General features: G+C 41.4%; 3 protein-coding genes across 3 annotated transcripts; 2 read left to right on the forward strand and 1 right to left on the reverse strand.

Annotated features, from left to right (window-relative positions):
• The first annotated feature begins 392 nt into the window (after positions 1–392).
• Positions 393–6201, forward strand: rad21l1 (RAD21 cohesin complex component like 1). Its single transcript, XM_055223006.1, has 14 exons — positions 393–449; positions 827–979; positions 1130–1259; positions 1360–1459; positions 1544–1650; positions 2514–2615; positions 2879–2971; positions 3779–3883; positions 3961–4190; positions 4261–4342; positions 4996–5141; positions 5213–5320; positions 5439–5525; positions 5743–6201. Exons 2-14 carry the CDS (start codon positions 833–835, stop codon positions 5920–5922), a joined length of 1617 nt encoding a protein of 538 aa, XP_055078981.1. The 5' UTR covers positions 393–449; positions 827–832; the 3' UTR covers positions 5923–6201.
• Positions 6202–6472: 271 nt separating this feature from the next.
• Positions 6473–12910, forward strand: LOC117373084 (syntaphilin). Its single transcript, XM_033968939.2, has 5 exons — positions 6473–6534; positions 8281–8395; positions 9915–10034; positions 10101–10250; positions 11665–12910. The coding sequence occupies exons 2-5, from the start codon at positions 8352–8354 to the stop codon at positions 12908–12910; spliced, it is 1560 nt and encodes a 519-aa protein (XP_033824830.1). The 5' UTR covers positions 6473–6534; positions 8281–8351.
• Positions 12911–15877: 2967 nt separating this feature from the next.
• LOC117373085 (sodium-dependent lysophosphatidylcholine symporter 1-like) lies at positions 15878–26508 on the reverse strand. Its single transcript, XM_033968941.1, has 14 exons — positions 26416–26508; positions 26121–26240; positions 25260–25384; positions 24359–24485; positions 23889–23967; positions 22534–22691; positions 21538–21628; positions 21345–21466; positions 21151–21234; positions 19745–19828; positions 19566–19678; positions 18478–18621; positions 17168–17344; positions 15878–16145 (listed from the first exon to the last, which is right to left on the reverse strand). The coding sequence occupies exons 1-14, from the start codon at positions 26506–26508 to the stop codon at positions 15878–15880; spliced, it is 1785 nt and encodes a 594-aa protein (XP_033824832.1).
• Between the last annotated feature and the right edge of the window lie 534 nt (positions 26509–27042).

Here is a 27042-nt window from a genome sequence, read left to right on the forward strand (position 1 = left end):
TTGTCTGGAGCAGCTCGTCCCGGTCACACTCACTGACTCACATTGAAAAATAGCGCAGAATGAATTGTTGTGTTCATTTTATTTTCAATTACGGTTCGATTTTTTTGTGCGCAGCGCAGATTTTCTGTGCGCGGAGTGTCAGCAGTGCGCAACTGCGCACGCGCACAGCTTAGAGGGAACAGTGCTTCTCAGAATCATCTCAGAAAGTCTCAGTGTGTCAGTGTGTGTCAGTGTGTGTCAGAGTGTGTTAGATACAGCACATTTGGGTTTGTGGCTAGAAAATGTACAGCAGTGGATGAATAATTAATGATATTTGAACAGGAAGGAGCTCGCGCGCGTCAAACTGATGACCTGGTGACGTCACGGGTCACGTGCATCAAACCGATGACCTGGTGACGTCAGGGGTCACGCTGCAAAGGCGGTTATTTCGAATTTTGTTTTTCCGACAGGTAAGACCCTTAAAGTGAGCTTTTTTGGTTTTGTTTCTTCTTAAAATTTGTAAAGATATTTCATTTCCCAAACAATTATAAGGGCAAAGTTGTAATTCTGTGAAAATATCTTAAAAAAAATTAAAAAAAAATTAGCATAACAGTTTCAGCAAATGAATCTGTTGTTTCTCAAATGGCAGCGCAGAACAAGACGTTAAACATGAGAATGACTGAAAATGATTTAAAATTATTTAAAATTATTTAATTACTGGATATGTCTCTATCATTAAGTGACTATGTTGTGTTAAAACACAACATAGTCACTCAGTGTGTGTGTGTGAGTGATTATTTTGTGTTTAAACAGTATTTTCTGTATTGTATATTTTTTCCTTTTTTAGTGAAACATGATGTTCTACACTCAGCTGTTCACGTCTAAGAGAGGGCCTTTGGCTAAGATCTGGTTGGCTGCTCACTGGGAAAGAAAACTGACCAAAGCTCACATCTTTGAGTGTAACCTGGAAAACACTGTCAGAGATATCATGTCTCCCAAGGTAAATCTACTATGGATGACAGATTATGTGTTTAAAAGTAAAATGATTTTAAAAAGGTTTCAGGAGTTAGTGACTTGCACTTATTTCTGTGGTGAATACATGTCCCCTTCTGACCCATTTATCAATAAACGTGGATTTATTTGTTACTAGATGAAAATAGGTTTGAGGACGTCGGGACATCTGCTTCTCGGAGTGGTGAGGATTTACTCCAGAAAAGCCAAGTACCTGCTCGCAGACTGCAGCGACGCTTTGATCAGTATAAAAATGGCGTTCAGACCAGGTAGGATTATTTTGACTTTTGTTTTGTCAAATCAAACAGAAACAAAGGCTTCATCAAACTGTTCTTTACAACATGTGACTCCGAGCTGCTGTGTGTCCAGGTCAGACTGATCTCCCTGTGGACGCACTGGAGGCCACGGCTAAAGCCATCACTTTAATGGAAGATTTCACAGATTTTGACTCTCAGCTGCCAGATCCGAGGTGACCATAATGTGTAGTTTTAAGTAGAGTTTATGTCTACCACTGTGCAGCTCTGTTATCACTCTGTTAATTTAATATGTGCAGTAACATGGACATGGACATGGATCATTTTTCACTCAATCAAAGTCGAACAGAAGAAATCACTTTAAAGGAGGATTTTGGCAACAGCTTTTTCAACTTTTCAGATTTTGGTAATATATAATTATTCATAAAATACACACACTACCTGTTAAAAGTTTGGACACACCCTCTCATCCAGTGTTTTGTTTATTTTTACTACTTTCAATTCAATTTATTCTTGTAAAACCCAAAATCACAGCAGCAGTTGCCTCTTAGGGCTGAACATGAGAATTGATTTAACCAACAGAAAGTTAGAAAATCAACAATGAAATAGAAACAAACAAACAAATTAATCAACAGAAAACAAGCAAATGGAGAACTGTCCCAGAGGTCTCCTGTCCTTAAACCCTCCTCCTGCAGAAACAACTGTCCCAGAGCGCCCCCTGTCCTTAGACCCTTCTCTTGGAAAGGAAAAACAGTGGAGGAAAGAGAAACCCTGAGGAGAGCCACAACTTTCTGTCATGGAATAGTCTTAGCATGGAAGCCCTGAGTCTCCTGCCTCTCTTTACAACTCTAGGACTCATTTGCACACTTATTTTCCTTAACACTTTCTATATTTTACATCAAATATATGAAGTAAGACATATTGAATTATGTAGCAAAAAAAAGTTAAATAATTACTAAATATTTTTCGACCAAGCAAACAGTAGAGACTTTGGGGATTTGAATATAAAATAAAAATATATACATATTTAGTACAGCTACTTAAGGTTTTTCTTTACTACATAGTTCCATATATCTTACTTCATATATTTGATGTCTTCTGTGTGTATATAAAATGTATAAAGTAGTACAAATAAAAAGAAAAAAACATTGAATGAGAGGGTGTGGCCAAAGTTTTGACTGGTTGGGTAAATATAATAATAAAGCCATTTCTGATTTAAAGTCTCATCTGTAAATCTGGAGACAGTTCTGCATTTCTGTTTTTCTTCAGACACTCAAAGTCACCGCGCTGGTCCGCTGGACGTGAGCTTCCGGAGCTTTACTGAACACACAGACACATTTGGAGACGAAGACAAAGGATATGACATACTTGGTAATTCACTCTATTGTAAACAGTAAAAGCCAAAGTTAAATCTGTCACTGGACAAAACGTTGTAGGAGTGAAGACGTTTCACTGCTCATTCCAGCTGCTTCACTCAAAACTTCTTCAGTCCTACAACGTTTTGTCCAGTTGACAGATTTAACTTTGGCTTTTACTATGGATCAGACCTGGGCGACTGAGGGATTACACAGACATCTATTGTAAACAGCTGTTCTCTTTGGCATTTCTAATATCACAACATTACACATTTTCAGACTTTCTCACTGATAATAACGAGCAGGACCTCATCGCTCTCATCCCGGAGCTGCCTGAAAATGACGTCCACTCTCCACGAGAAAACCAGAAAGGTAATATCAGTTTTGCTTTAATTTATTTTTGCATTTGTCTTTATATTTACAGGGAAAGCCCAATGAGAATATCACACTCACACTTTTCATGAGCCCTGTTCAAACACAGAACAATACAAACAAAAACAAACCAAACACATGCACATGTCCATTTAAAACGTTAAAAACAGGAGCAGTTTGATTATAAATGTTCATCTCCACATTATTAAAGTGCTGCAGTGAAGAGAGTTTAACATGTGCCTCAAATGGATTCAATTTTTGGGAAGCAAAATAACCAAAAGCTTTTTCCCCATTTCAGTTCTAGAGCGTCCAGTGTTTAGACGCAGTCGAAAGATCTTGGATTAAAAGTTCTTCTCCTCCTCTGCTCTTCTCCCTCTCTCCTCTTTATTGTTCAGTTTTTAGACGCAGACAATCATGACATCTTGGCTTACAACATCTCTCTTCTTCCTCCTCTCCTCTTTCCTCCCTCTCTCCTCCCCCCTCCTCTCTTTCTCCTTCTTTCTCTCTCCCTCTCTCCTCTTCTCTGTTGTTCAGTTTTTAGTCAGAGACAATCATGAGCTCTTGTATTAAAAGTTCAACAAAAAGGTGAGATATTGAGTCAGTCTATCGTCGTTGTCCCTTATAAATACATTTTATAAATCATTTTCATAAATACATTTCTGCAGTGTTGTTCTTCTGACGTAGCGATGGCCAACCTACTTTTCCATAGAGTGAACAGAGATGGGTGTAAATCCATCACCTGTTATAATTACATGTTTTTAGTGTAAAAGTAGAAGAATAATTCCAAGTTTTCCCTCTTTTCAGCAGATGTTGATGCAGAACATACAGTAAAACCGGAGCCGTCCACAGCAAACGTGACTCTGCTCCCAAACGAGGAGGAGGCCTTTGCCCTGGAGCCCGTCCCTGTTACACGTATGTACTAAAACACACGATATAAACATTTTAATCTCAGCAATAAAACAAAAGTGTATGTTTAAACCTTTATCCAGCAACATTTGAGAAAAGAAAAGGAACGAGGAAACGCAAGCTGGTGGTCGATGAGGCGAAGGAGCTGACGGACGAGGTCATCAAAGAGCAGCTGTCGGACTATTCAGACCTGCTCGCTCCTCTGGACATGGCCCCGCCCACTCGACCGCTCATGAGGTGGAAGGAAACCGGGAGCGCCGACAAACTGTTCACAGGGCCCTGCTCCAGTGTGAGCGCCTCGGAAATCCACGAGGTACAAAGATGGTTTTAGACGTGTAATCAGCTCAGGGTGAATTTAAGTGAATATTATACATTTTTTATAGGTTTTTACTGAATATGTTTTTGAGAGAAAATATTACCACAAGCCAGAGGACAGAGAGGCTGTTCGACTGGATGGAGAGGAGGGTAAGTGGGTCTAATGTGTAAAGAGGAATGTCTGTGGCTGTGTTTCAGATGATGTCACAATATTCAAAAGGCCAATATTATTTAACACAGATGAGAGAGCAGATAAAATGGATATTGTTAAAATGCTGATTTTTTGTTGTAACACAGGGAGTTCTTGAGTCTAGTCACTGATAGAAATGATCAGGTTCAACATGTGTGAATTTACCTTTTGGATATTTCATGGTAAAGCACAATGTAATCTATAGGACAAAGTGGCTCTTGCGCCCCCATCTGGGAGTATGACACCATCACATTCTACAATCTGAAAAGCATTAATGAGTAGCAAAGAAAAATCTAATCTGCCGCTTCTTCGGTTCTGGTCAGATAACTGGTGGACACTGCCCAGACCTGAAGAAGTGACTTGGACGAGCAGCCAGACGTCTTCATTCCTACAACTTTTTGTCCAGTTACAGATTTTATTTTTCTTTGTTATGGATCAGACCTGGATGACCTAACGATTACACAGATTTCACCAATAAGTGGTTCATTTGAAAACAGACTGAATGAACAGAAATTAACCTTCAGAGATTTGCAAAGCTCCCAAAGCACTGATGAAACCTTGTGTAAGTTCTGAGTGTTTTAGCCTATAATGGATATGATTTCTTCTTCTATAGTTCACAGAGACATGAGTTCCCTAAACGCAGAGAGCGTCACTGTCACAGAATCCACTGTTGAACCTGAGGTCACAGGTCAACTGGAGCTAACAGACCCGACTCTGATGAACAAGAACCAGCCAAGGAATCGCTCGGAGCATGGAGAGGTAGGGCCATGTTTAAAGTTTAAAGATTAAACCTGCGTTTGTCTACTGTTTCACGCAGCTCTAATTGTTAGATCGATAAGTCCGACATGACCCTGCCTGAGCTTCCTTCAGAAGATTCAATGTTTGTCCAACAGTCGCAGGAAGAACAAGACTCGCTCTGCACATCTCTGCACACACAGGTCCACACATCTAATGGAGAAATACACTTTAACACAATACAATTATAATATAGATTGTCAATTTGACTGCTCTACTTTCCAAAGATGCTCATGTTTATCTCTAAACATTTTAATCTAGTCTATAATCGGCAGCCAGGACTTTGGAGAGAAGAGAATAACCAGACGAGCACAAAAGCTTCTTGGTGTTTTACGAGCAACTCAAATGGTAACTATTTTGAAACTCATACAAATATAATTTACACAGATGTATTTCACGTCTATAAACGACAAATACCATTTACACAGATGTATTTCACGTCTATAAACGACAAATATCATTTACACAGATGTATTTCACGTCTATAAACTACAAATATCATTTACACAGATGTATTTCGTGTCTTTAAACTTCCACAAACATGATATTTTGATCCATTCTGCAGAGCCAAAACACTGACCCCTTCTTCAGTCTGAAGTCACTCTGTGGAGGGAGCTCTCGGGCCCAGGCGGCCGCCACTTTCATCTGTTTCCTGGTTTTGAAGAAACAACAGGTTCTTAATCTGCAGCAGAGCGCCCCCTATGAGGACATCCTGGCCACACCTGGACCCAGGTTCTATGACTGAACTGAACCTCATTCTCTTTTAGTACAGATTTGAGTTGGTTTAACTTCACGTGTCTGCAGTGATCTGTAGAAAAGACTCCAAAGTGTCATGTGATCTACATGTGGTGTATAAATGTCTGTGTCTGTGTTTTCTGCTTGTCGTTTCACATTTAAAGCTTTAATCGCAACATCACTGTGGATAGAAACACATCATTTATTATCTGTTTGTTTCACTGTAATCTAAAGCTGTTCTAACAGTTCTGTTCTTAAAAATATAAGCATCTATATGAAGTTTGCGGCTTAAATGTGTTTGGGCTCTACTATTTCTGGACAAGCTTTTGTATTAAACATCTGCTCTAGTGTAATTAAACATCCACCACACGAGAAAGCCCGTGTTTTATGGCGCTGTGAACAGATCCTGGTAAACTTTGGTCGCAGTGAGCGTTTGGTCTCGTGTTACTGTCCCTTTAAGAAACTGCGGTACAGCAGTTGCCTCATTTCATCCTCGGCTCCATGGCTGCGGGATGCGGGATGCTCTGTCCGCCGCTGCACCGCCGGGGACTCTCCTCCATCGAGTCTGCCACACGCCGGGGCTGTGCACAAACTTCCACATGGACAGACGCTAGAGCTCAGGGTAAGTCCTCTTTTATGTCCTCTTTTATGTCCTCTTTCATGCGCCTGTAATGAACAGATCAGTTTGTCATTTCTAAGACGCTGCCGGCGGATCCTTGTTGGTAAATAAATGGGACAGATCTGGGGCATTCAGCTCTGATTCATCACAGTGAATGAGGTTTGTATGGGATGGCATCTGGTGTCCCGTGGAAAGCCTTGTGCGGGCAGAAGGCTGGAGGTTGCACTGTTGTAGAACTGTTCTCTGGTTTAATGAGCATCTCTGTGTCACGCTACGTTACGCTCTTATCTAACCCTGCTTTAGTTTTTTTTGTTCTAGCATCGAGAGACGTGTTTTGAGACAATGCAGCAGTTTGACGTTAAACACACGGGACTCTTTGTTCTTGAATACTTTTACCCGTTCACATTGGCTCCGTCCCCGCCTCCGCCAACGGTGACTTACACTTACGTAACGGGATTGCGTATTTCTCTCCAATAACGCACTTCACACCTGTTGCGCAGAGATGGGACTGATGCCTCATTGTCCTAGAAATTAAATGTAGGACGAACAGGGGACAATGGCTCAAACCCGAGCTACAAACCAACCAAGTCTCCAGCCATAAGTGCGTCTGAGTAGAAATGAAAATGAACATCGTGTCCTCATAATCCGCACACACACAGGCATTTTACACGTTTACAGTTTTATTCACTGTGTTGTTTAGGTGTTAATTTACTCAGACCTTCGTTTTATAACAAGTGATGGATTTAAAACCATCACTGTTCAATCTATGGAAAACAACACTGTGTAAATGTGTTTATTAAATGTGTTTATGGGACGAAAACACACACTCAATATACCACCTCTTTGTTGAACTTTGACCCCGGAACAAGTAATCCAAGGTCTCATGATTGTCTATGGCTAAATACTGAACGATGGAGAGGAGGAGAGCAGAGGGAGAGAAGAAGTGAGAGAGTAGAGAAGGAGGAGAGTGGAGAAAGAGGAAAACTGAGGGAGGAGAGAAGGAGAAGTGAGGGCGGACAGAGGGAGAAGAGCAGAGAAAGAGGAGAAGAGGGAGAGAAGAAGTGAAGGAGGAGAGGAGAACAGAGAAAGGAAGGAGAGGAGAAATGACCAAGTAGAGGGAAAGGAGAAGAGCAGAGAAAGAGGGAGTAGAGAAGGAGGAGAGCAGAGGAAGAGGAGAGAGGGAGAAGTGAGGGCGGACAGAGGGACAAGAGCAGAGAAAGAGGAGAAGTGAAGGAGGAGAGGAGAGAAAAAAGTGAGGGAGGAGAGGAGAAGAGCAGAGAAAGAAGTGAGGGAGGAGAGAAAGAGGAGAAGGAAGAGAGCAGAGGGAGAGAAGTGAAGGAGAGGAGAAATGAACGAGTAGAGGGAAAGGAGAAGTAAGGGAGGAGAGCAGAGAAAGAAAGGGAAGAGAGGGAGTAGAGAAGGAGGAGAGCAGAGGTGGAGAAGAACTTTTGACCCCAGATCTCATGATTGTCTCAGTCTAAAAACCTTCCGCTCTAGAACTGAAATGGGGGGAAAAAGCTTCTGGATATTTTACTTCATACAAATAGATTGGTGTCAGTGCAGCTTTTAATAACGTGAGATAAACATTTATAATCAACCTGCTCCTGTTTTTAATGTTTTAAATGGACCTGTGCAGTTATGTGTTTGTTTTAGTTCGTGTTCTGTGTTTGATCAGGGCGAGTCTGACTGCTCTTATTGGGCTGAATGAAGATGAATTATTTGTATATTCTAATCAGTCTCTTGTTCCAGGTGATGCAGACCTGTTTTGAGGGTTGCTAGGCTCCTCCCACAAATACTTGAGGAACTGTCTAGAATCCTCCATGTCTCTCACTCCCAGCAGGAGGCAGCCCTCGTGTCAGCGCAGGTATGTTCTGTGTGTAATTGCTCCGCCCCTTTTGATACGGCTCTGTGTTGCATTCTGGGTGTTACAGATGACAGAGGCTCAGTCTGGGTTCAAAAGGTTTAACTGTTTAGTAAATAAACAAAAGACAATCTGATGTGAGCGTGAGGGGTCCAACAGCATTCCTCTACAGACAAAAGTACAAACAAGAGTGAATTAGTGACACCAGCCTGAAAAGAGGAACAGCATAGATTAAAACAGGATTTACATTTACACATTTACATATTTACATATTCCTAGATAAAGAAAAGACATTAATAGGCCTATCACAATAATCACTATATCGACTTATCCTTCAATATATTTTAGATGGAAGTATATTTTTACAGTCAACATTAATCATGGGGCTTTTTCTTTGCACAACTGGGAAATTTTGGGTTATTTTTTTGACTATATGATCAGATTTAAGCTATAAAAGTTTAAATTTATAACTTGTCTGACTTATTACAGACTCAAACTAATGACTAAAAGACATTAGAAAAGAATTTACAAAGGAATTACACTATTTACCGTCGTACCTGAGCATAAAGTGCACAGCTCTGTTGGTAGAAGACGACATAACAAACAGGTGCATAATCAAATAATAAAAATAACAGATTTGATGGAATTCGATACCAAGCAATAATCAGTATTGAGTCATCGTTCAGTTCATGACAGATGGAACAGATCAGAATTTATTGTGGGTATATTTTTATATTCTGTGATGATGTTTGAACTGTATAAGATTGAATTATAAACTTCTATGACTCATTATAAACACAAACCAACTACTAGAGTGCTGCATTCTGTTATGTTTTTATTGTAGCTCATGTTTTTTTAACCATATTATACAGGTAAATTTATTTTTGAGGGATATTTCTGCTTTGTGGTTTGGTTGCAACCACAGTCTGTATAAAGAAGTGACTGAGCGAGTGTGACGTCACCACAGCGTCCGGCTCCAAATGAAGCTCATCAAGTCTAGAGCAGGTACAGCGGCAAATTTGGAGCTGAATTCCGACCGCGAGAGTCATAGCAACCAAAGAGCCAATCAGGAGCAAGGATGGTGAAGATAATGCCCCTTCTCTTCCCGTTTAACAATGCTAACGCTAGCGGGAACAGCCTCGGGGAAAGAAGGCGTCTGATTCTGTTATTAATGTTCATATCTTGATTTACAGAGACAATAGTGAAATAAAAAACCCAGGATCATGTAGAGGGTTAATACGAACATTTAAGACCAAAATTAGTCTGAAGCAGCAGAGACAGAGAGAGGGGACACAGTTTTTCAATAGAAAGTGAATTGGAGCCAGAGTCGATGAAGCAGGAAGCGCGCACATGATCACTTCCTGTTTGTAACGTGGTAGCTAGCATGTTAGCTATGTCCATTTATATAAACAGTCGATTTCCTTCAGCAATATATCGCAGTTGAAAATGTTTTATGCGTTTCGATACCATAATATTCCTGAAAAAGTACGCATTTCTATGAACCTTTTACATTTGTTTGAAGGCGTTCTGTGGGGACCAGTGCGAGCAGATACACCCAAAGCGATGCCTCCAGTACAAACACTTACCCGGGGCGAGGGAGAGCGGTGGAGGGCAGTGCCAGGACTTACCCAAGCACCCCCAGGTCAGACGTTATACTCTCTACTTTCACTTTTCACTCCATCACAAACAAAGCGTCTTTTTGTTACAGGCGCCAGGCCAAGTACGGACACTGCAACGAGAACCACGGGATCAGGGTTCCTTCTCCTGAGCAGTACCTCACGCCTTTACAGCAGAAGGAGGTGTGCATACGCCACCTACGGGCCAGGCTGAGGGAGAACACGGAGAGACTGCAGCACAGGTCAGCACAAATATCTGACCTGGTTATGCACAGGCTGGACATTTTTAGGTTGACCCTATTTGTGTAGACGCCTCTTTTTCACTGGGATTCTGATGAGTTGAGCTGAAGGATATGGTATGATTTTTTACTGTTTGTTTTTACGTTTACACTGCACATCTGAAGGAGGGACAAAGTGTTGTGAAGTGTCCCTCTGTCAAACGTGCAGTGCAGTGTCCCTCTGCACGTTTGAAGGAGGGACACTACACTGCACGTTTGACAGTGTAGTGTCCCTCTGTCAAATGTGCAGTGTAGTGTCCCTCCTTAAAACTGCAGTGTAGTGTCCCTCCTTAAAACCTGCAGTGTAGTGTCCCTCCTTCAAACGTGCAGAGGGACACTACACTGTCAAACGTGCAGTGTAGTGTCCCTCTGTCAAACGTGCAGTGTAGTGTCCCTCTGTCAAACGTGCAGTGTAGTGTCCCTCTGTCAAACGTGCAGTGTAGTGTCCCTCTGTCAAACGTGCAGTGTAGTGTCCCTCTGTCAAACGTGCAGTGTAGTGTCCCTCTGTCAAATGTGCAGTGTAGTGTTCCTCTGCACGTTTGACAGAGGGACACCACACTACAGTTTTAAGGAGGGACACTACACTGCACGTTTGACAGAGGGACACTACACTGCACATTTGACAGTGTAGTGTCCCTCCTCAAACCTGCAGTGTAGTGTCCCTCCTTAAAACCTGCAGTGTAGTGTCCCTCCTTAAAACCTGCAGTGTAGTGTCCCTCCTTAAAACCTGCAGTGTAGTGTCCCTCCTTAAAACCTGCAGTGTAGTGTCCCTCTGTCCCTCCCTTGGCAAGACTCTTTGATGATAAACACAGTCACATATACAGTAAAATGTGACTGCGCCATGATCTGGAGCGAAAATACAACCCGGCCTTATTTTTCTGTTAGTTTATAAACCATCATGGCCGTTTTCTAATGTACCACACAACCAGTGCACAACCAGTCAAAAGTTTGGACACATCTTCTCGTTAAATTTGTTGTTTTTTTTCTTTATTTTTACACTTATTTTTACATTTTAGATAAGCATCCAGGCCTTACTTCATATATTTGATCACTTCGATGCTTGACATTTGGGGTGTGACGCCTTTGTAGCAAAATACAAACAAGATTTTCTAAAACAAATCAGGTCTGCAATAATTGTAAGTTTACAAATCCCACAATTTTTATGTCGCTCTTTTAATCTGAGACATTTTAACCTGTGTGTGTGACCTCACTGGACATTCACTCCACATTTACCGTGTTCAAATTCTAATAAACTTAAATTCATTTAAAGTGATAACACTGAAAATGGGTGTCAAGTACCTGTATATGGAATTATGAAACACTGAACGAGAGGGCGTGTCCAAACTTTTGACTGGTCGTTTGTGTGTATTTTCTACAGGGACTTTGAAATAGACGATTTAAGGACCCAGTTGTACCGGATGCAGGAGGAGTGGATCGAGGGGGAGTGTCATCGGGTTGAGGCGCAGCTGGCTCTGAAAGAAGCCCGCAGAGAAATCCAGCACCTTCAGGAAGTGGTGGAGACTGTGAGGTCCAACCTGGGAGTCCGGACCGTCGACCCCCAGGACAACAAGCCATACGCCGGACTTCAGGCAGCTCGAGGGGGCAGATCTCGCTCCTGCGGCTGCTCCCCTGCCAGTACTCTGAGCCGAAGTGCTTCTCACAAACGCATGAGCACTGAAACGCTACACCCAGACCCCAGCGGAGCATCAAAACCACCAGGGCAAACTCACCTCCTCCTGGAAGCTAGTCTGCTATCAGAACAACTTCCACCGCAAGGAGGACTCTTACAAACATCTCAGAATGTTCCTCACTCATCCTCGTTTGACAGACTCTACTGTGGCGGTACTTTACTCCCACTGTCCCACTCCTGCCACAGCCTCGGCACCACCTGTAGATGCAGCGGGCACAGCTACCCACCCCACCACCATTTATTTCTACATTTACCCCAAGAGGAGCCACCGCCGACAGTAACGACCACCACCTCTGATCCCATCCCGACCCCTACCGCCCCGTCTGACAGGAAAACAGAGGTGCGCTCTCAGGCCTGCAGCCCCACTATGACTTGGCTCAGTGACAACAGTGTAATTCAAGAGATAAGCGTCATTTCGTTATCAGCTCCAACCGATTTGGCTCCGTCAGAACCACCAACGCTGCAGCTGTCCTTACCTCGCACATCCCCCATTGAGACTTCAGACAGCGTAGACGCCTCAGCTCCTCATGATTCAAAACACCAGGCGAAAAGTACTATACCGACGCCCCGAACGACCCAACCACACGCCACAGCTGAACCTCCAGACAAACACGGCAGCGCGGAGCCGGCGGAGACTGAGGAACAACCTGAAGAACCTCTACAAGACGGCACAGAAAGAGTACCTCCTCAGCGCTACCACTGGAGTCGCTACTTCCTGGTTGATCTTCTAGCTTTAGCGATGCCCGTGGTCCCGACGATGGCGTGGCTGTGTCGGGGGGCGCCGCGGGACGATATGCCCGTTTACCACATAGGCTCCCTGCTCCGAGGCTGCTGCGCCGTCGCTCTTCATTCTCTTCGACGGCAGGGCGTAGGCCGAGGAGGAGGGAGAGGAGGAGGAGGAGCTGGTTCTAACAGTCAAAACGGGACAACGTAGACACCAGAGTTTGGTAGTAACGAGGTGTACTCAGCTACTTGTACTCGAGTAATTGTACTTCAAAGGTAAGTTTTTGCACATCATAAAACTAAAGTTATTTTTCAAGAAACAGCATCAGGAAAAATGAGTCCGTGCCAAAAGCTTCACGCTGGCAATAAAAAACAACTACTTTTAACAGTAATTCAAAGGGTCTTCTCATCTAGAACATTGTCACAGTTTTATATTTGAGCTGCTAATTCATTTGTACTAATTTTGTCCAATCAAAAGTTTGGACACTCCCTCTCAAAGTTTTATTTAAATGTATTTTTTACTATGGGAGGAGGGACTGTGTCTCTCGGCTCGTCTGGGAACGTCTTTGATAAGAGGAAAAACATGGATGGATGAATGTGTTTTACCACTTTCTACATTTTATAAACAAACAGAAGTAAGATATATGGAGTTATGTAGTAAAGAAAAAAGTTAACATAATTTTCGACAAAACAAAGGGTGGAAACTTTGAGGATTTGAACATAAAATTTAAAAAAAATTAAGTTATTTGAGTTTTTTTCTTTGCCACATAATTCCATATATCTTACTTAGTATATTGGATATTTTCTGTGTGTTTATAAAATGTAAAAAGTAGTAAAAATAAAGAAAAAAATAACTTTGAATGAGAGGGTAACGAGGACGTGTCCAAACTTTTGCCTGGTCGTGTTAATCTGATCCTCAGTGTTGTATCTTTTTCTATGCCTCAGTAATGAGTCATTTTATTTGAATAACAATAACAGTGAGTTCATAATGTTCGATATATATATATTTAATTTAAATTTTCCATGTGTTTTCATGAGTCCTGAGTGTGCTCCTGCCTGCTGCTCGCATGTGACCCCAGTACAATGTTCATTTTGACATAAAAAGCTGCTTGAACAGTTTTAAGCTACAAAAGTAGATTTAGAGTCAAAACTATGATCTTAGTTTAGCGACACGTTCAGTTTGTTTTCTGACCCTGGATGCTTCGTTATTTCAGAAAGTAGATAGAAGATTTAACTTTTGTATCTTTGAAAAGGTGAAATTCACAGATGAAGTTCATTAAAAGTTTGTATTAAAATGTCACTGATAAAAAAACAAGATTATTTTTTTTAATTAAAGGTCAATATTACACTGTTTTCTGATCTGTTCTATTGTTTCTTCATCAAAAAGAGACCTGGAGTTGTGTTTTGTTTCAGTCACACATGTTGAGTTCTTCTCTCAAACTGAAAACGCTCTGTTCCACCTTGTGATGTCATCATGTGGTAATACAGAAAGTGCTCCACTGTGTTTTTAAACTCCACAGAACTTCATTTATAGAATCAATTGGATAATAATTTCAGTCCTGGAATTGCCACATATCTACTGGTGTAAAGGTAAAAGGAGCTGTTCACTTGAAAACCACAACTTGATGACATCACAAGGTGGAACGTCGCATTTTTAGCTTTGTAGATGTTACAGACTAATAATAAAGTGTGACTCAAACATGTGTGAATGAAACAAAACACAAGTCCAGGTCTGTTTTTGAGGAGGTAACGACATTAGAACATGGATTAAAGCTACAAGAGTCAGTTTGTGTGATATTGGACCTTTAACGCAGTCGTTTTGTGGAAATATTGTGGAATCTAAAAATGAAAATTGAAATAACGGGTTGACATGGAAACAGATTTGTCTCTAAATATGAACGGCAAAAGCACATTTCTATTGTCTGTGGTTTGTTCCAGCACAGGGCTTAATGCAGTAATGACAGCGTGGTGGATTTTGAAGTGGCAGTTAGTAAGTTTAAATAAAACATTTTTTGCTTCAGTAAAAATGATTATTTTATATGATTGTACAAGAAGCAGACAAATCAAAACAACTGTGAGCTTGTAACAACACAGCTTTGAATGAAATAAAGATTCTAATTACAAACTGTCTTCCTGTTTTATCCAAAAGAGACAACGACGAACGCACAGTCTGGTCAACAGTGAACCTCAAATGGGCGTGATTGACAGGTGGATCAGCCAATCAGGGACAGGCGTGGTCCGGCCGTATCGGAAAAGGTCAATTTAAAAAATCTCACAGGGCTGAAAAACATGTTGGATTTCTGCAGAGTCACTGAGCGAAGCCTAAACTCCGTCAATCTGAGGTGAGAAATGTGTTTTTATTTGTAAATCAGAGGCGACCAATGAGCTGCTTCGTTTCACACGCGTCACTGAAATAAACAGATCTGATTGGACGTTCACGTTTGAGACGTAGCGGAGGACGAGGGTCAATCTGTCACAATAATCACTACATCAACTTATTTTTTTATATTTTTCTTTACCCTATTGGTTAGTTTTTGTCTGTATGGCTCAGATTTCAACCATAAAAGTGTAGATTTATAACTTGTCTGACTCGAACTAACGACTAAAGTGTTTCATTCTGCTGTTTATGATGATTTTTAACAATATTGCAGATTTAAAATAGTTTTCGTGGTTCAAATCTGCTCTTGGGTTTTGTGTCAGTGGCGTAAATGAGTTTCAATATTATCGTTTATCGTCTCTATTTACTTCAGCGACGTATCAAACTTCAGATTGTTGTGTTTTAGTGACGGGTCTGGACGTGGGACCAGACTGATATGAATCTGTATAAAACTTAGAGACAGATCAGTGTGGATTTGCAGGGCAGATCAAGAGGTTAATCTTCAGGGACATGACGCTGCTTAGAAAATCTCATTAAGATTTCAACAGTGGAAATAAATGACATTGGGATTTTTATGTTTAGAAGTTCCCTGCGTTTCTTTTTGCCTGGTTTTGAATACGCTGTAACAAACCAGGCATTATGGAGCTTGTAGTTTGACACTGAAGCCTTCCATTATTCTGTCGTACGTTATTATAAAACTCTGGTGTATGAATGTGTGAGTCGCTCCTTGACGCTTTGACCCTTGACGGTGGAAAAGCTCCGTGTAAAAACGTGACCATGTGACCGTTTACGTTTCGTTTATTAAACCCAGGAGACTTTAGACTTGGCGTTCGGCTCAGGAGACGATCGGCTCGCGTCTGTTCCTCTGCGTTTCTTCTCGTCGTCTGCTGAAGCATGATGGACATTTGGATGGACCACACATTTGGGACGACTGTATTTTCCGGGATCTTTGTTCGATTCGTTGGCGTTTATTTTATCCGAAGATGCAGGAGCGGTGGTCGTCATAGTAACACATAACGTCCCGTCTGCACGTTCCCTTTGGTCCGATGAGGATGATCGCACCTTTGAACTGGACAAATTATAACAGAATAATTTGTTACATTTTGGTTTTGTTTGTGTTATATTCAAAAATAGCCAATAATTGAAAGTTTCAGAAGTTCGCAAAAATTAAATTGCACTGGTCCCTGGTTAATGGCGGGGGTCACGTTCTAAAAATAACCCCCAATAGACAAAATCCGCGAAGTATCAGCTTTATTTTTTACATTATTCTCTCCGTTTTTGTCTGTAAAACCCCTCACCACACACTTTATACACTTTTCTCACACAGGCGTTAACATTTTCTCACATTTCTCTCTCGTTTAAACTCTCTCAAAGTTCAAACCTTCGTAGGCGTCTTTGTCGGTGCAGAACGTTTCATCGACATTGTGGGTTTTGTCGGGGAGAAAACAAATTGCAAACGTACAGCACTTCAGAGTCACACTGAGATCCAACGTTTATGTAAATTTGTCTGAACACATTCTGTACTGGACAGGAGACACGGCACGGAGGAGACTGATGGACAATGGTCTACAGTCCAACAGCCAATCAGGACGCACGACACAATGGTCTACAGTCCAACAGCCAATCAGGACGCACGACACAATGGTCTACAGTCCAACAGCCAATCAGGACGCACGACACAATGGTCTACAGTCCAACAGCCAATCAGGACGCACGACACAATGGTCTACAGTCCAACAGCCAATCAGGACGCACGACACAATGGTCTACAGTCCAACAGCCAATCAGGACGCACGACACAATGGTCTACAGTCCAACAGCCAATCAGGACGCACGACACAATGGTCTACAGTCCAACAGCCAATCAGGACGCACGACACAATGGTCTACAGTCCAACAGCCAATCAGGACGCACAACACAATACACGTAAAAAAACCAAACATGCAAAACTGCTCAGAAAAAATCCAAAAAACAGCGAGGCCTCGAAAGGTGAATAGTGAGGGACGACTGTATCTGTTATTAAAGTCCAAGTACATCCAAAGTGTTCCTTTACTTCCATTTACATAAACAGTCTATGAACATACACTTACTCCACAGAGCTGACGTGTTCTCGCAGCCTTGGCGACTCTCTCTCGTCGATCGGGTAGAAGAGAAACGCCAACATCCCCAAAAGCAGCAGAGCGATTGGGACCGGCGAAAACAAAACAATTAGGGCCATCGCCACCTCATCACTATGGTTACACGCTCCTGATTTGTACCCCACGAATCTGAAAAGAGAGAAGAGAGTACGTGTCCATTTTAAAAGTATTAAAGACCCATAATGCACTGCTCTGATCTGTGTTCTAATGTTTCCTCATCACAAACAGACCTGGAGATTTAGGCTGCGTTCTTCCCTCAAACTGAAAACACTCCACCTTCTTCCACCTTGTGATGTCATCAAGTGGTAATACAGGAAGTGCTCCACTGTGTTTTTAAACTCCACACACCTTCACTAGAATTTGGATAGTAATTTCAGCCCTGGAATTGCCAATCTCGACTGAAAGGTAAAAGGAGCTGTTAACGTGAAAACTACCACTTGATGACATCACAAGGTGGAACAGAGCATTTTGAGCTTTGGAGAAACACACACTAATAATAAAGAGTTACTCAAACATGTGTGAATGAAACGAAACACAACTCCAGCTCTGTTTTTGAGGAGGTAATGACATTAGAACCTGACTTAAAGCTAAGAAGTCAATTTTGTGTAATGTAGGACCTTTAAACAACGAGGAGCCGAGCGTTGTCCAGTCCTAACGTTGTTTACTGCTGTTACCACGGCAACAAACTGAAATGTGTCACCTGTGAAAAGCCTGTTCACCGTCTGTAAATGCCTCAAATGTGAGTTATTTCAGTGTTTGAAATGAAGCTGGTCCTACATTCTACTCAGAGCAGCTGTGCGTTTGTTTAACCCGTTGCTATGGTGACGTCATGGCAACGGCCTCAGAGCAGTGATATAGAATGTGATTTAACAGTTGCCGGAACTACTTGTGCATTATGCAGGGTTAACGATGAAAAACAATGATCCTGTTTTAAGTTGATTTCTACTTTAAATCAGTTAAACCCCCTAAACACAGTGGAGCACTTCCTGTATCACCACATGATGACATCACAAGGTGGAACAGAGTGTTTTCAGTTTGAGAGAAGTTAATAAGTGTGTTAAACATGTGTAAATGAAACAAAAAAACAGAACTCCAGGTCTGTTTGTGACGAGGAAACAACATTACAACAGATCAGAGAGCAGAGCATTATGGGACCTGTACGATGTTTGTGGAATATAAAGAAAAGTAAAAGTAGCTCATTGTCGCTACAGGTAAAAAACTCTAATGACTGGATAAATGTGTTTCTTGTTCGCTGGACTCACTGTAGTGTCATAGTGGAGACTCCAGCGGCGACGCCTCCGGCCAGTTTATTACAAAAGGCGTAACAGGAGAAGAAGAGCGGCTCCAGGTCTGTGCTGTCGGGGTTTTTCACTGTGAACTCATCCACCACATCAGGAAGCATGGACCTGACAGAGAGGGTCAAGGGTCAAAGAGCATCAAGGAAACATGTCAATTGAACTTTGAGAGAGTTTAAACGAGAGAGAAATGTGAGAAAATGTTAACGTCTGTGTGAGAAAAGTGTATAAAGTGTGTGGTGAGGGGTTTTACAGACAAAAACTTTGCGGATTTGGCCTATTCCGGGTTATTTTTAGAACGTGACCCCCGCGATAAACCAGGGACCCCTGTATATATATATATATCCAATTCACTTTGGATGGAAGTTATTATGTATTAATGACAAATAAATAAAATAAAACTCATTTTTAGAACTCCGCTTCTTCAATTTCAAGAAAAAAAATCATCTCACAAACTGCCACTTAACTAAAACAAAATATTTACAACAGGTACGATGTCAACAAAGTTATAATTTGTCATATGAACCTCAGTGTGGCACCTCACATGTTTGTAAGGTTCTACAATTTAGACCACATGTGTTAAACTCAAGGCCCGTGGGCCAAATGTGGCCCGCCATGGCATTTTATGTGGCCCGTGACAAGGTAAATTTAAAGGTATGACTGTTTTAAAATGTCAGCTAATCGAGATACGCAGTTACACAGACATATTTTTACATCTATGGAAATGCAGATGTAATATTTGTGACTTGAATAAGTAATAAATACAGAGACAGTTAAGTGAAAATGTGTTTGACGCCCCTGATTTAGACTAAAAACTGTTTTATAACTCAAATATGAAGGAACTTAAATTCATGATGATTCACCTAAATGGTCTGAATGAGCTACTCTGAACTTTTACTTGACTAAAACTATTTTGAAGTAACTTTACTCTTACAGTATTTGTCTACTCTGCCTCATCTTGCGCCGCGTAACACAACTCGAGTGACACAGAACTGTATTGTCTGTTGTGTTGAGACTCGCTCTGATAAATGCGTCACAAATGAAACGTGACTCACCAGGGAAGCAGAAACACTGTGGCCACGCTGAAGCCCATGACCACACACGCCACGACGAGCACGGGCAGGTTACTGGGAACGCACGCCACGAGGATCACAGCGGGGATGAAGAGCTGGAGAGACACACAGAGCCAACACAAACAGACTCCAAACTCTTCAGATCTGTGTTCATGTCTTACTGTTAGTCCAATAAAAATAGTCGGCTTTTTCCCAATTTTTAGGAGGACGACGTGCCAGATTGGAACAGCTACTGAGGCAGAACCCTGGAAAAGAACATTAAAAACAAAAATAAACCTGTCTTTTACTCAAAACTGGTTGAATTTCTTGGTTTATTGCAGAATTGTCTGAGCTAAAAGCAGATAAACAGGTGATGTGCTGCTGTCTGTGGGTTCTGTTTGGGACATGACCTGGACTTTACCATTCATTTTTCACATAGACTTTACAAAAAATAAATAAAAGTTTAAAAACTCAGGATTAATCAGCTGCGTGGAACTAATGACCATAAGACCCATAATTTTATCTAAAATCTGTTTCAGAAACTTCATAAACAGCAAAGTTATTAAAACATTTAGCAGAATTTTGTGTTTTAAATATGGTTTTTGGACTTAAAACAACAGTGTTATGGATATTAGCATGCACAGAGCACGTCGCCGGCTAGCCCATAGCTGATTAGCTGCAGCTGGTTAGCACGTAGCTGTTTAGCACATATTTGGTTAGTCTGTAGCTAGTTAGCATGTAGCTGGTTAGCCTAGATTCATTTGAACTCAGAACATTTTTATTTTTTGAAAACTCTTTGGGAAAAATGAATGTAACTTTGGACTGTGGAGCTCCATTAGACTCAAGATTAAAGGTTTTTTTTGTCTTTGTCATAGAAAACAACAGAATTATGTCCAAAGCCTCAAACACTGCAGAGTTTAGATGTAAAGTGCAAAACAAAGGGTGAAAAATCCCATCACATGACCTCATAAATAACCTGTGTTTAGAGTGACTTAGAATTACCCCAAAATATTTACTCAACAGGCACAAACAAGTATTTTTATTACAAGTTAAAGCAAAAAGGTTCTATTTGGGAGGAAACTACCATTATCTCGTCTTTTAAAGTTCCTATATTACTGGAGTTGTGTTTTGTTTCATTCTCACATGTTTAACACACAAACCTGCAGATTTAGGCTGAGTTCTTCTCTCAAACTGAAAACACTCCACCTTGTGATGTCATCACGTGGTGATACAGGAAGTGCTCCGCTGTGTTTTTAAACTCCACACACTTTCATTTCTAGAATCATTTGGATGATTTCAGTCCTGGAGTTGCCAATCTCTACAAAGATTGGTAGCTGCTAACCTGAAAACTACCACTTGATGACATCACAAGGTGGAACAGAGCGTTTTGAGGTTTGAAGATGTGACAGACACATGTGTGAATGAAACAAAACACAACTCCAGGTGTGTTTTTGAGGAGGTAACAAGATTAGAACATGATTTAAAGCTATAAGAGTCAGTTTTGTGTGATATCGGACCTTTGTATTGTGTTGTTTTCTGTTGTATCGTAAAGTAAATGGTATATTTTATGCAGCTAAATCCATCTTACGAGTAAAACCAAAAGGAGGTGTTGAAAATGCGCTCCGAGTCCGGCCGCGTGGCTGCAAAACAGAGCGAAATTACCCAGGGAGATCTGAAGAGACAGATGGAGGACAGAACACTGAGCGGCTGATCTGACGCCAGGTTTTAATCCGTGTATTTTGGGCTCCATTAATGAGAAGAGGAGTCTCGTTAAAACTGTACCTGATAAGCCAGAGTGCTGACTGTGAATCCGAGCACGAGGCGACGGTACGGCGCAAAACACACCAGTAATTTAAACGAGGTCAGAAAGGGGAGTCTGGTTTGTGCGTCGGAGCCGTCAGGAGCTGTCACAGAAAAAACAGTGTTATTCATAATCTAAAAAAACAAAACATTGAGTCTTTTTTTTTAGTTTTACATCTCTGCTCCTTCACTCCCAGGAAAACGACGAGGCTGCAGAGGAAAAACATGGCTCCGATCACCAACGCGGAGGTCAGAAAGGCTCTTTTCTGTGGACAGAGAAGATTTTTAATGTTTTTGAGGAAAAAAACATGTTTAGTTTTTACATAAAATCTGTTGAGCCCCTTTTTAATGTCAGCAAGGATCATAGACTGTTTATATAAATGGACATAGCTAACCTGCTAGCCACCACAACAGGAAGTGATCATTCTGACTCCATTAACTCTGGTTTTGACTCACTTTCTATGTAAAAACTGTGTCCTCTCTCTGTCTCTGCTGCTTCAGACTCATTTTGGTCTTAAATGTTCGTATTAACCCTCTACATGATCCTGGGGGTTTTATTTTGAGTTTTTTTTTTTTTATTATTTTTGAGGTTTTTTGTTTGTTTTTTAGTTTATTTTTAACTTTTTTTTTGTTATTTTGAGTTGTTTTTTTTTTTTGGTTTTTTTTATTAATTAATTTTTTATTTTTATTTTTTTGAAATTTTGAGTTAATTTTTGATTAGTTAATTTTTAGTTGTTTTTTTTAAGTTTATTTTGAACTTTTTTGTTATTTAGTTTTTTGGTTTTTTTGTTGTTGTTTTTTTTTAGATATTTTGAGGTTGTTTTTTTTAATTTTTTTTTATTTTGAGAGTTTATTTTTTGTTTTTTGTGTCCTCTCTCTGTACCTGGAAATCAAGATATGAACATTAATAAGAGACAAATCAGACACCTTTTTTTGCCAGACGTCACTCCTGTTAGCGTTAGCAACAGGTTTGATTGACAGCCCGCTCCCTGATAAAACAACGATGAAGAAGATCAGGAGGACAGAAGATCAGGAGGACAGAAGATCAGGAGGACAGAAGATCAGGAGGTCAGAAGATCAGGAGGTCAGAAGATCAGGAGGACAGAAGATCAGGAGGACAGAAGATCAAGAGGACAGAAGATCAGGAGGTCAGGAGTGTCGTTGTTGGTACCGTTCCTTGCAGCGTTGCGGGAGAGGACGCACTCGGAGCTGCGTTTTGAACCTGCTCCAGATCTTCACAGTTTCTCTGCTTTTCGTTGTTGTACACAGCGACCACCTGACCCTGGATTATTGAAGCGACGAGCATGGCCGCCATCTCCACGCTCATCCCTACAAAGAATCACAGAAGAAGAAACACACGTCCAGGAATTAGACCATTTTAAACTTGAAAGAAATGTATTTATTTTTACTCTAGATTATCTGAATTTGGTTCTGAGATTATCGTCCCATGAGGTTCCTCTGGTCCTGTTTCCTGACGGTTTGAGCTGCTCACTGGCGCCTCACAGTGGTCAAGTGATGTTGCTGCGTCTTGTGTTCCTTCACTGAACTGCACTGAAAACCCTCCCCGTTTTCCTAATTCATGTCTTTTGCAAAACACGATAGAGACGATAAACCGGGACGAAGGGGGTGGGTTTTACTCTCGCACACCTGGGATACTGTCCTGAAGAAGTCCGACTGCAGATGGCGCTGTCGTCCTTCCTCCACCAGTAGGAAAACAGCCAAGGTCTAAGGTCGTAAACGTGGGAGTTAACTTTTTAAAATGGCGCGCAAACCCCGGTCCATACCATGATTTCTTCGCGGTTTTGAACATGTTTAAATGTCGTATAGTTTCATTTTGAACGCTCACAGCAACGTCGTGTGACCACTGTGAGGCGCTAGTGAGCAGAACAAACTGTCAGGGATGAAAACAAACTACACTTTGGTCTGGAAACAGAATCTGGGAATAGGTTGTTTTGAGCATCTCTGACCGATTTAAAAATACTGGTCTAGATCTACACGGTCACAAGAGCAGCTCAGGACTCCAGTCTGTCGTACGTCTGCGTCTCAAAGATTCTATTCTATTCTATTTGTTCCAAAAAGTTTGAACACACACATTTTTACACTGGTGAATACAATTAATATTTTTTTTACACTTACAAATACTTTACACTTACAACTTTGTGATTTTATACATTCCAAATTGCGTGTAAAATTACAAAGTTGTACACATAAAATTATAGTTGTAAGCGCAAAATGAAATGTGTACGTGTAAAACAATATTTGTATGTGTAACACGATATTTATAAAAAATATATATATTTGCCAGTGTACAAATCAACACGGGCAAATTCGCTCTCAAACGTTTTGGATCAAATGAACCTTCAGACACTAAACTCTCCTCTGAAGACAGTGAGGTTCAGATCTGAGCCAGAGAAAAGAAAAGGTTTGAGAAGAGAGTGAAAGAAGTCTACGTTACAGATGTTTTTCGAGGTATAATCTATTTGTTTCTTCATATTTAGTTTTTTATTCTTACGACTCTGTACTCACTGAACGCTGTGGCCGAGTCTCTGTCTCTCCTGGACCCGCCCAAAAACATGTTGAGTGAGAGAAAAGGCACATGGAAGCACTGAAAACGAGAAAAACATCAAGAGAGAGAAACACCTCAGAGTCTGTGGAGCTGGAGGAGGAAAAGACGGACTGACGGAGGGAGAGGTAAAACAAATGGAAACAAATGCAAAGAAATACCAAAATATACATAAAATAACATGTACAGGACCAATCACACGTCTGGACACGCCCCCTCACTCTCATTCATGTTTTTTCTTTTTTTTACTACTACTGTATAAAGACGACGTTTAAACACAGTCTATGGTCCAAACGTGTGGACTCTGTAGAAACAGACTGACTCCTGCTGTGACTCGCTCTGGGTCATGAAACCTGCTGATCACAGACTTTGGAGCGACGTGGAGTCATAAAACTCAAATATTAAACATAAAAGTATAATGTGTGTGACTCACACTCATCACAGTCTCAAACAAACACGACACCGACAGAAACCACACGACCGTCTGAGCGTCCGACAGGGACGGGACGAACCACAGCAGCAGATAGGACAGGACGGCGAAGGGAGCGGACAGAGCCAGCCTGAGGGACACGGACAAACAAAGATAAACAAAGATAAACACACGACGCACACAGGCGTCTGAAGAACACAACAACACAAAGACTCATCAAACTCATCATCATCAAACACAGGATTTAAAGAGACTCGAGTCCAGCTCAGCAACGTTTCTATGGACTTTTATCCTAATAATAATAATGCCTTACACTTGTAATGCGCTACACCTGACTATCCTGACTATCCAGACTTCATCATCCATGTTCTTCCTCTTATCGGGGCCGGGTCGCGGGGGCAGCAGTCTGAGCAGAGACTCCCAGACTTCCCTCACCCCAGACATGTCCTCCAGCTCCTCCGGGGGGACCCCGAGGTGTCCCCAGGCCAGAGAGACATAGTCCAGTGTGTCCTGGGTCTTCCCCGGAGCCTTCTCCCGGTGGGACATGAACACGTCCCCAGGAGGCGTCCAGAACAGACGCCCGAGTCTCAGCTGCTCCTCTCCATGTGGAGGAGCAACAGCTCTACTCCGAGCTCCTCACCCTGTCTCTAAGGCAGCGTCCGGCCGCCCTGCAGAGGAAACTCATTTAAACTCGTCTGCCATTTTGTTCTTTTTTACCCAAAGCTCAGGATCAAAGGAGAAGAACAGAGATCTAAACCAGGTCTAAACCAGGTCTAAACCAGGACTAAACCAGGACTAAACCAGGACTAAACCAGGACTAAACCAGGTCTAAACCAGGACTAAACCAGGTCTAAACCAGGACTAAACCAGGTCTAAACGTGACATAAACACGTCGTCCTCTCACCAGGGGGACAGTTTTCCGATGGGCGTCCAGCGACTGCGGCTGACCCAGTGTCCAATCAGAGGGTCAGTCACTGCGTCCCAGGCCCGACTCACGAACAGGATCAGAGACACGTAGAACGGCTCCATCTGCAACACACAAACACACACTCAACACACTCTGCACACTCCTCAAACACACACTCCTCAAACACACACTCCTCAAACACACACTCTGTGCACTCCTCTTCTCTCACTCCTGTCGTTTTTTATGGGCTGAAAACTCAACTCTGCCACTGTCAGTTTAGAAATATAAAAGTGCATTTACCCCAAGTGACACAGGAAACATCTCACACCCAGAGGACGTCAGGGACACAAGTCCTGGGTTAGTTCTGGTTTAGTTCTGGTTTAGTCCTGGTTTAGTCCTGGTTTAGTCCTGGTTCAGTTCTGGTTCAGTTCTGGTTTAGTCCTATATAAATCTGTCTTGAGTCAGAGTTCTGTTTGTTTTATTTCTGATTCTGTGGGAAAAATCCTTAGATTCAGACTCAGAGACGACAGGATGAAGATTAAACATTAAACATAAATGTGTTTTATGTTTCTTAAAGACTAAAGTGTTTTCCATCTGAATCCTGGGACTCAGATGTTTAAAGATGTTTATGAGCAGAGCTTTTTGTTACTTGATTAAAACTCAAATTATCACATGAAAAATCTACTTAAGTAAAAGTATTAAAGTACCTGTTTAAAAATGTACTTAAAAAGTAAAAAGTAAAAGTATTTCACACAGATTTTGAGTCTTAAAGTAAAGTACAGATGCCTAAAGACACTACTTAAGCTCAGTACTTCTACTTTTACACATCCTCAGGATCTTTCTCATTTTGAGTTTTACCTGAACAACGTCCAGGAGGAAAATCTGCAGAGAGACACCGATGGCGATCGTGGTCATCTGATACGGGACGCCCCCTGCAGCGTAACACAACCTGGTCCTCAGAGAGACGCCCGGCGACGTCTGAAAACAAGAGACACGAGAGACGAGACACGAGAGACGAGACACGAGAGACGAGACACGAGACGAGACACGAGAGATGAGACACAAGACACGAGAGAGTGGCCGAAACTGAAAAAAACACAGAAATAAACCCCAAACAGCTCAAAATGATCATGTACTTTTACTTTTACTTTACCTGATCCTGTCCAGAACAAAAGGCCTGAGTCTGTTTGGACACTCGCTCTTTACAGCTCAAAATAAAATCTGTAAACAAAGTCAAACAGGCCATTTTGGATTTAAAAAGTAGAAAACAACAAAAGTAAAACTAAAAGTGAGTTTCAGCCTCAAAGCTCCAGTGTGACCCAAACTCCAGCCCCGACGTTTTGAGCTGGAATCTGGTCTGACCACAGGATTAAAGCTGCTCCTTTGTCTCAGATTCACCAACAGCGTGAAGCAAAACAGACTTTAAACAACAACACAACTTAAACCTGCTGAAATAACATGAATAACTGATTATAACATGTGAAAATCATGTTTTAAATCATTATATTTAGACACATTCAGATCAGATCATAAAAGATAAAGAAGTGAGTGAGAAACGGCACCACATTATCAGCTCCAAAGGAAACTCATCAAGGTAAAATGAATTTTTTAAAAAATAAAAGAAAAAAAAGAATTTTTTTTTTTTTTTAAAGCTCATTGAGGCAAAAATACATTTTAAAAATACAATAAAAAATAAATAAAATAACAATAAAATAAAATAAAAAAATTATTTAAAAAAGCTTATCGAGGCGAGCAGTTATAAGGGTCAATTTGGAGCAGA

Source organism: Periophthalmus magnuspinnatus, chromosome 7 (genome assembly GCF_009829125.3).
Source record: "Periophthalmus magnuspinnatus isolate fPerMag1 chromosome 7, fPerMag1.2.pri, whole genome shotgun sequence".
NCBI classification, from domain to species: Eukaryota; Metazoa; Chordata; class Actinopteri; order Gobiiformes; family Gobiidae; genus Periophthalmus; species Periophthalmus magnuspinnatus.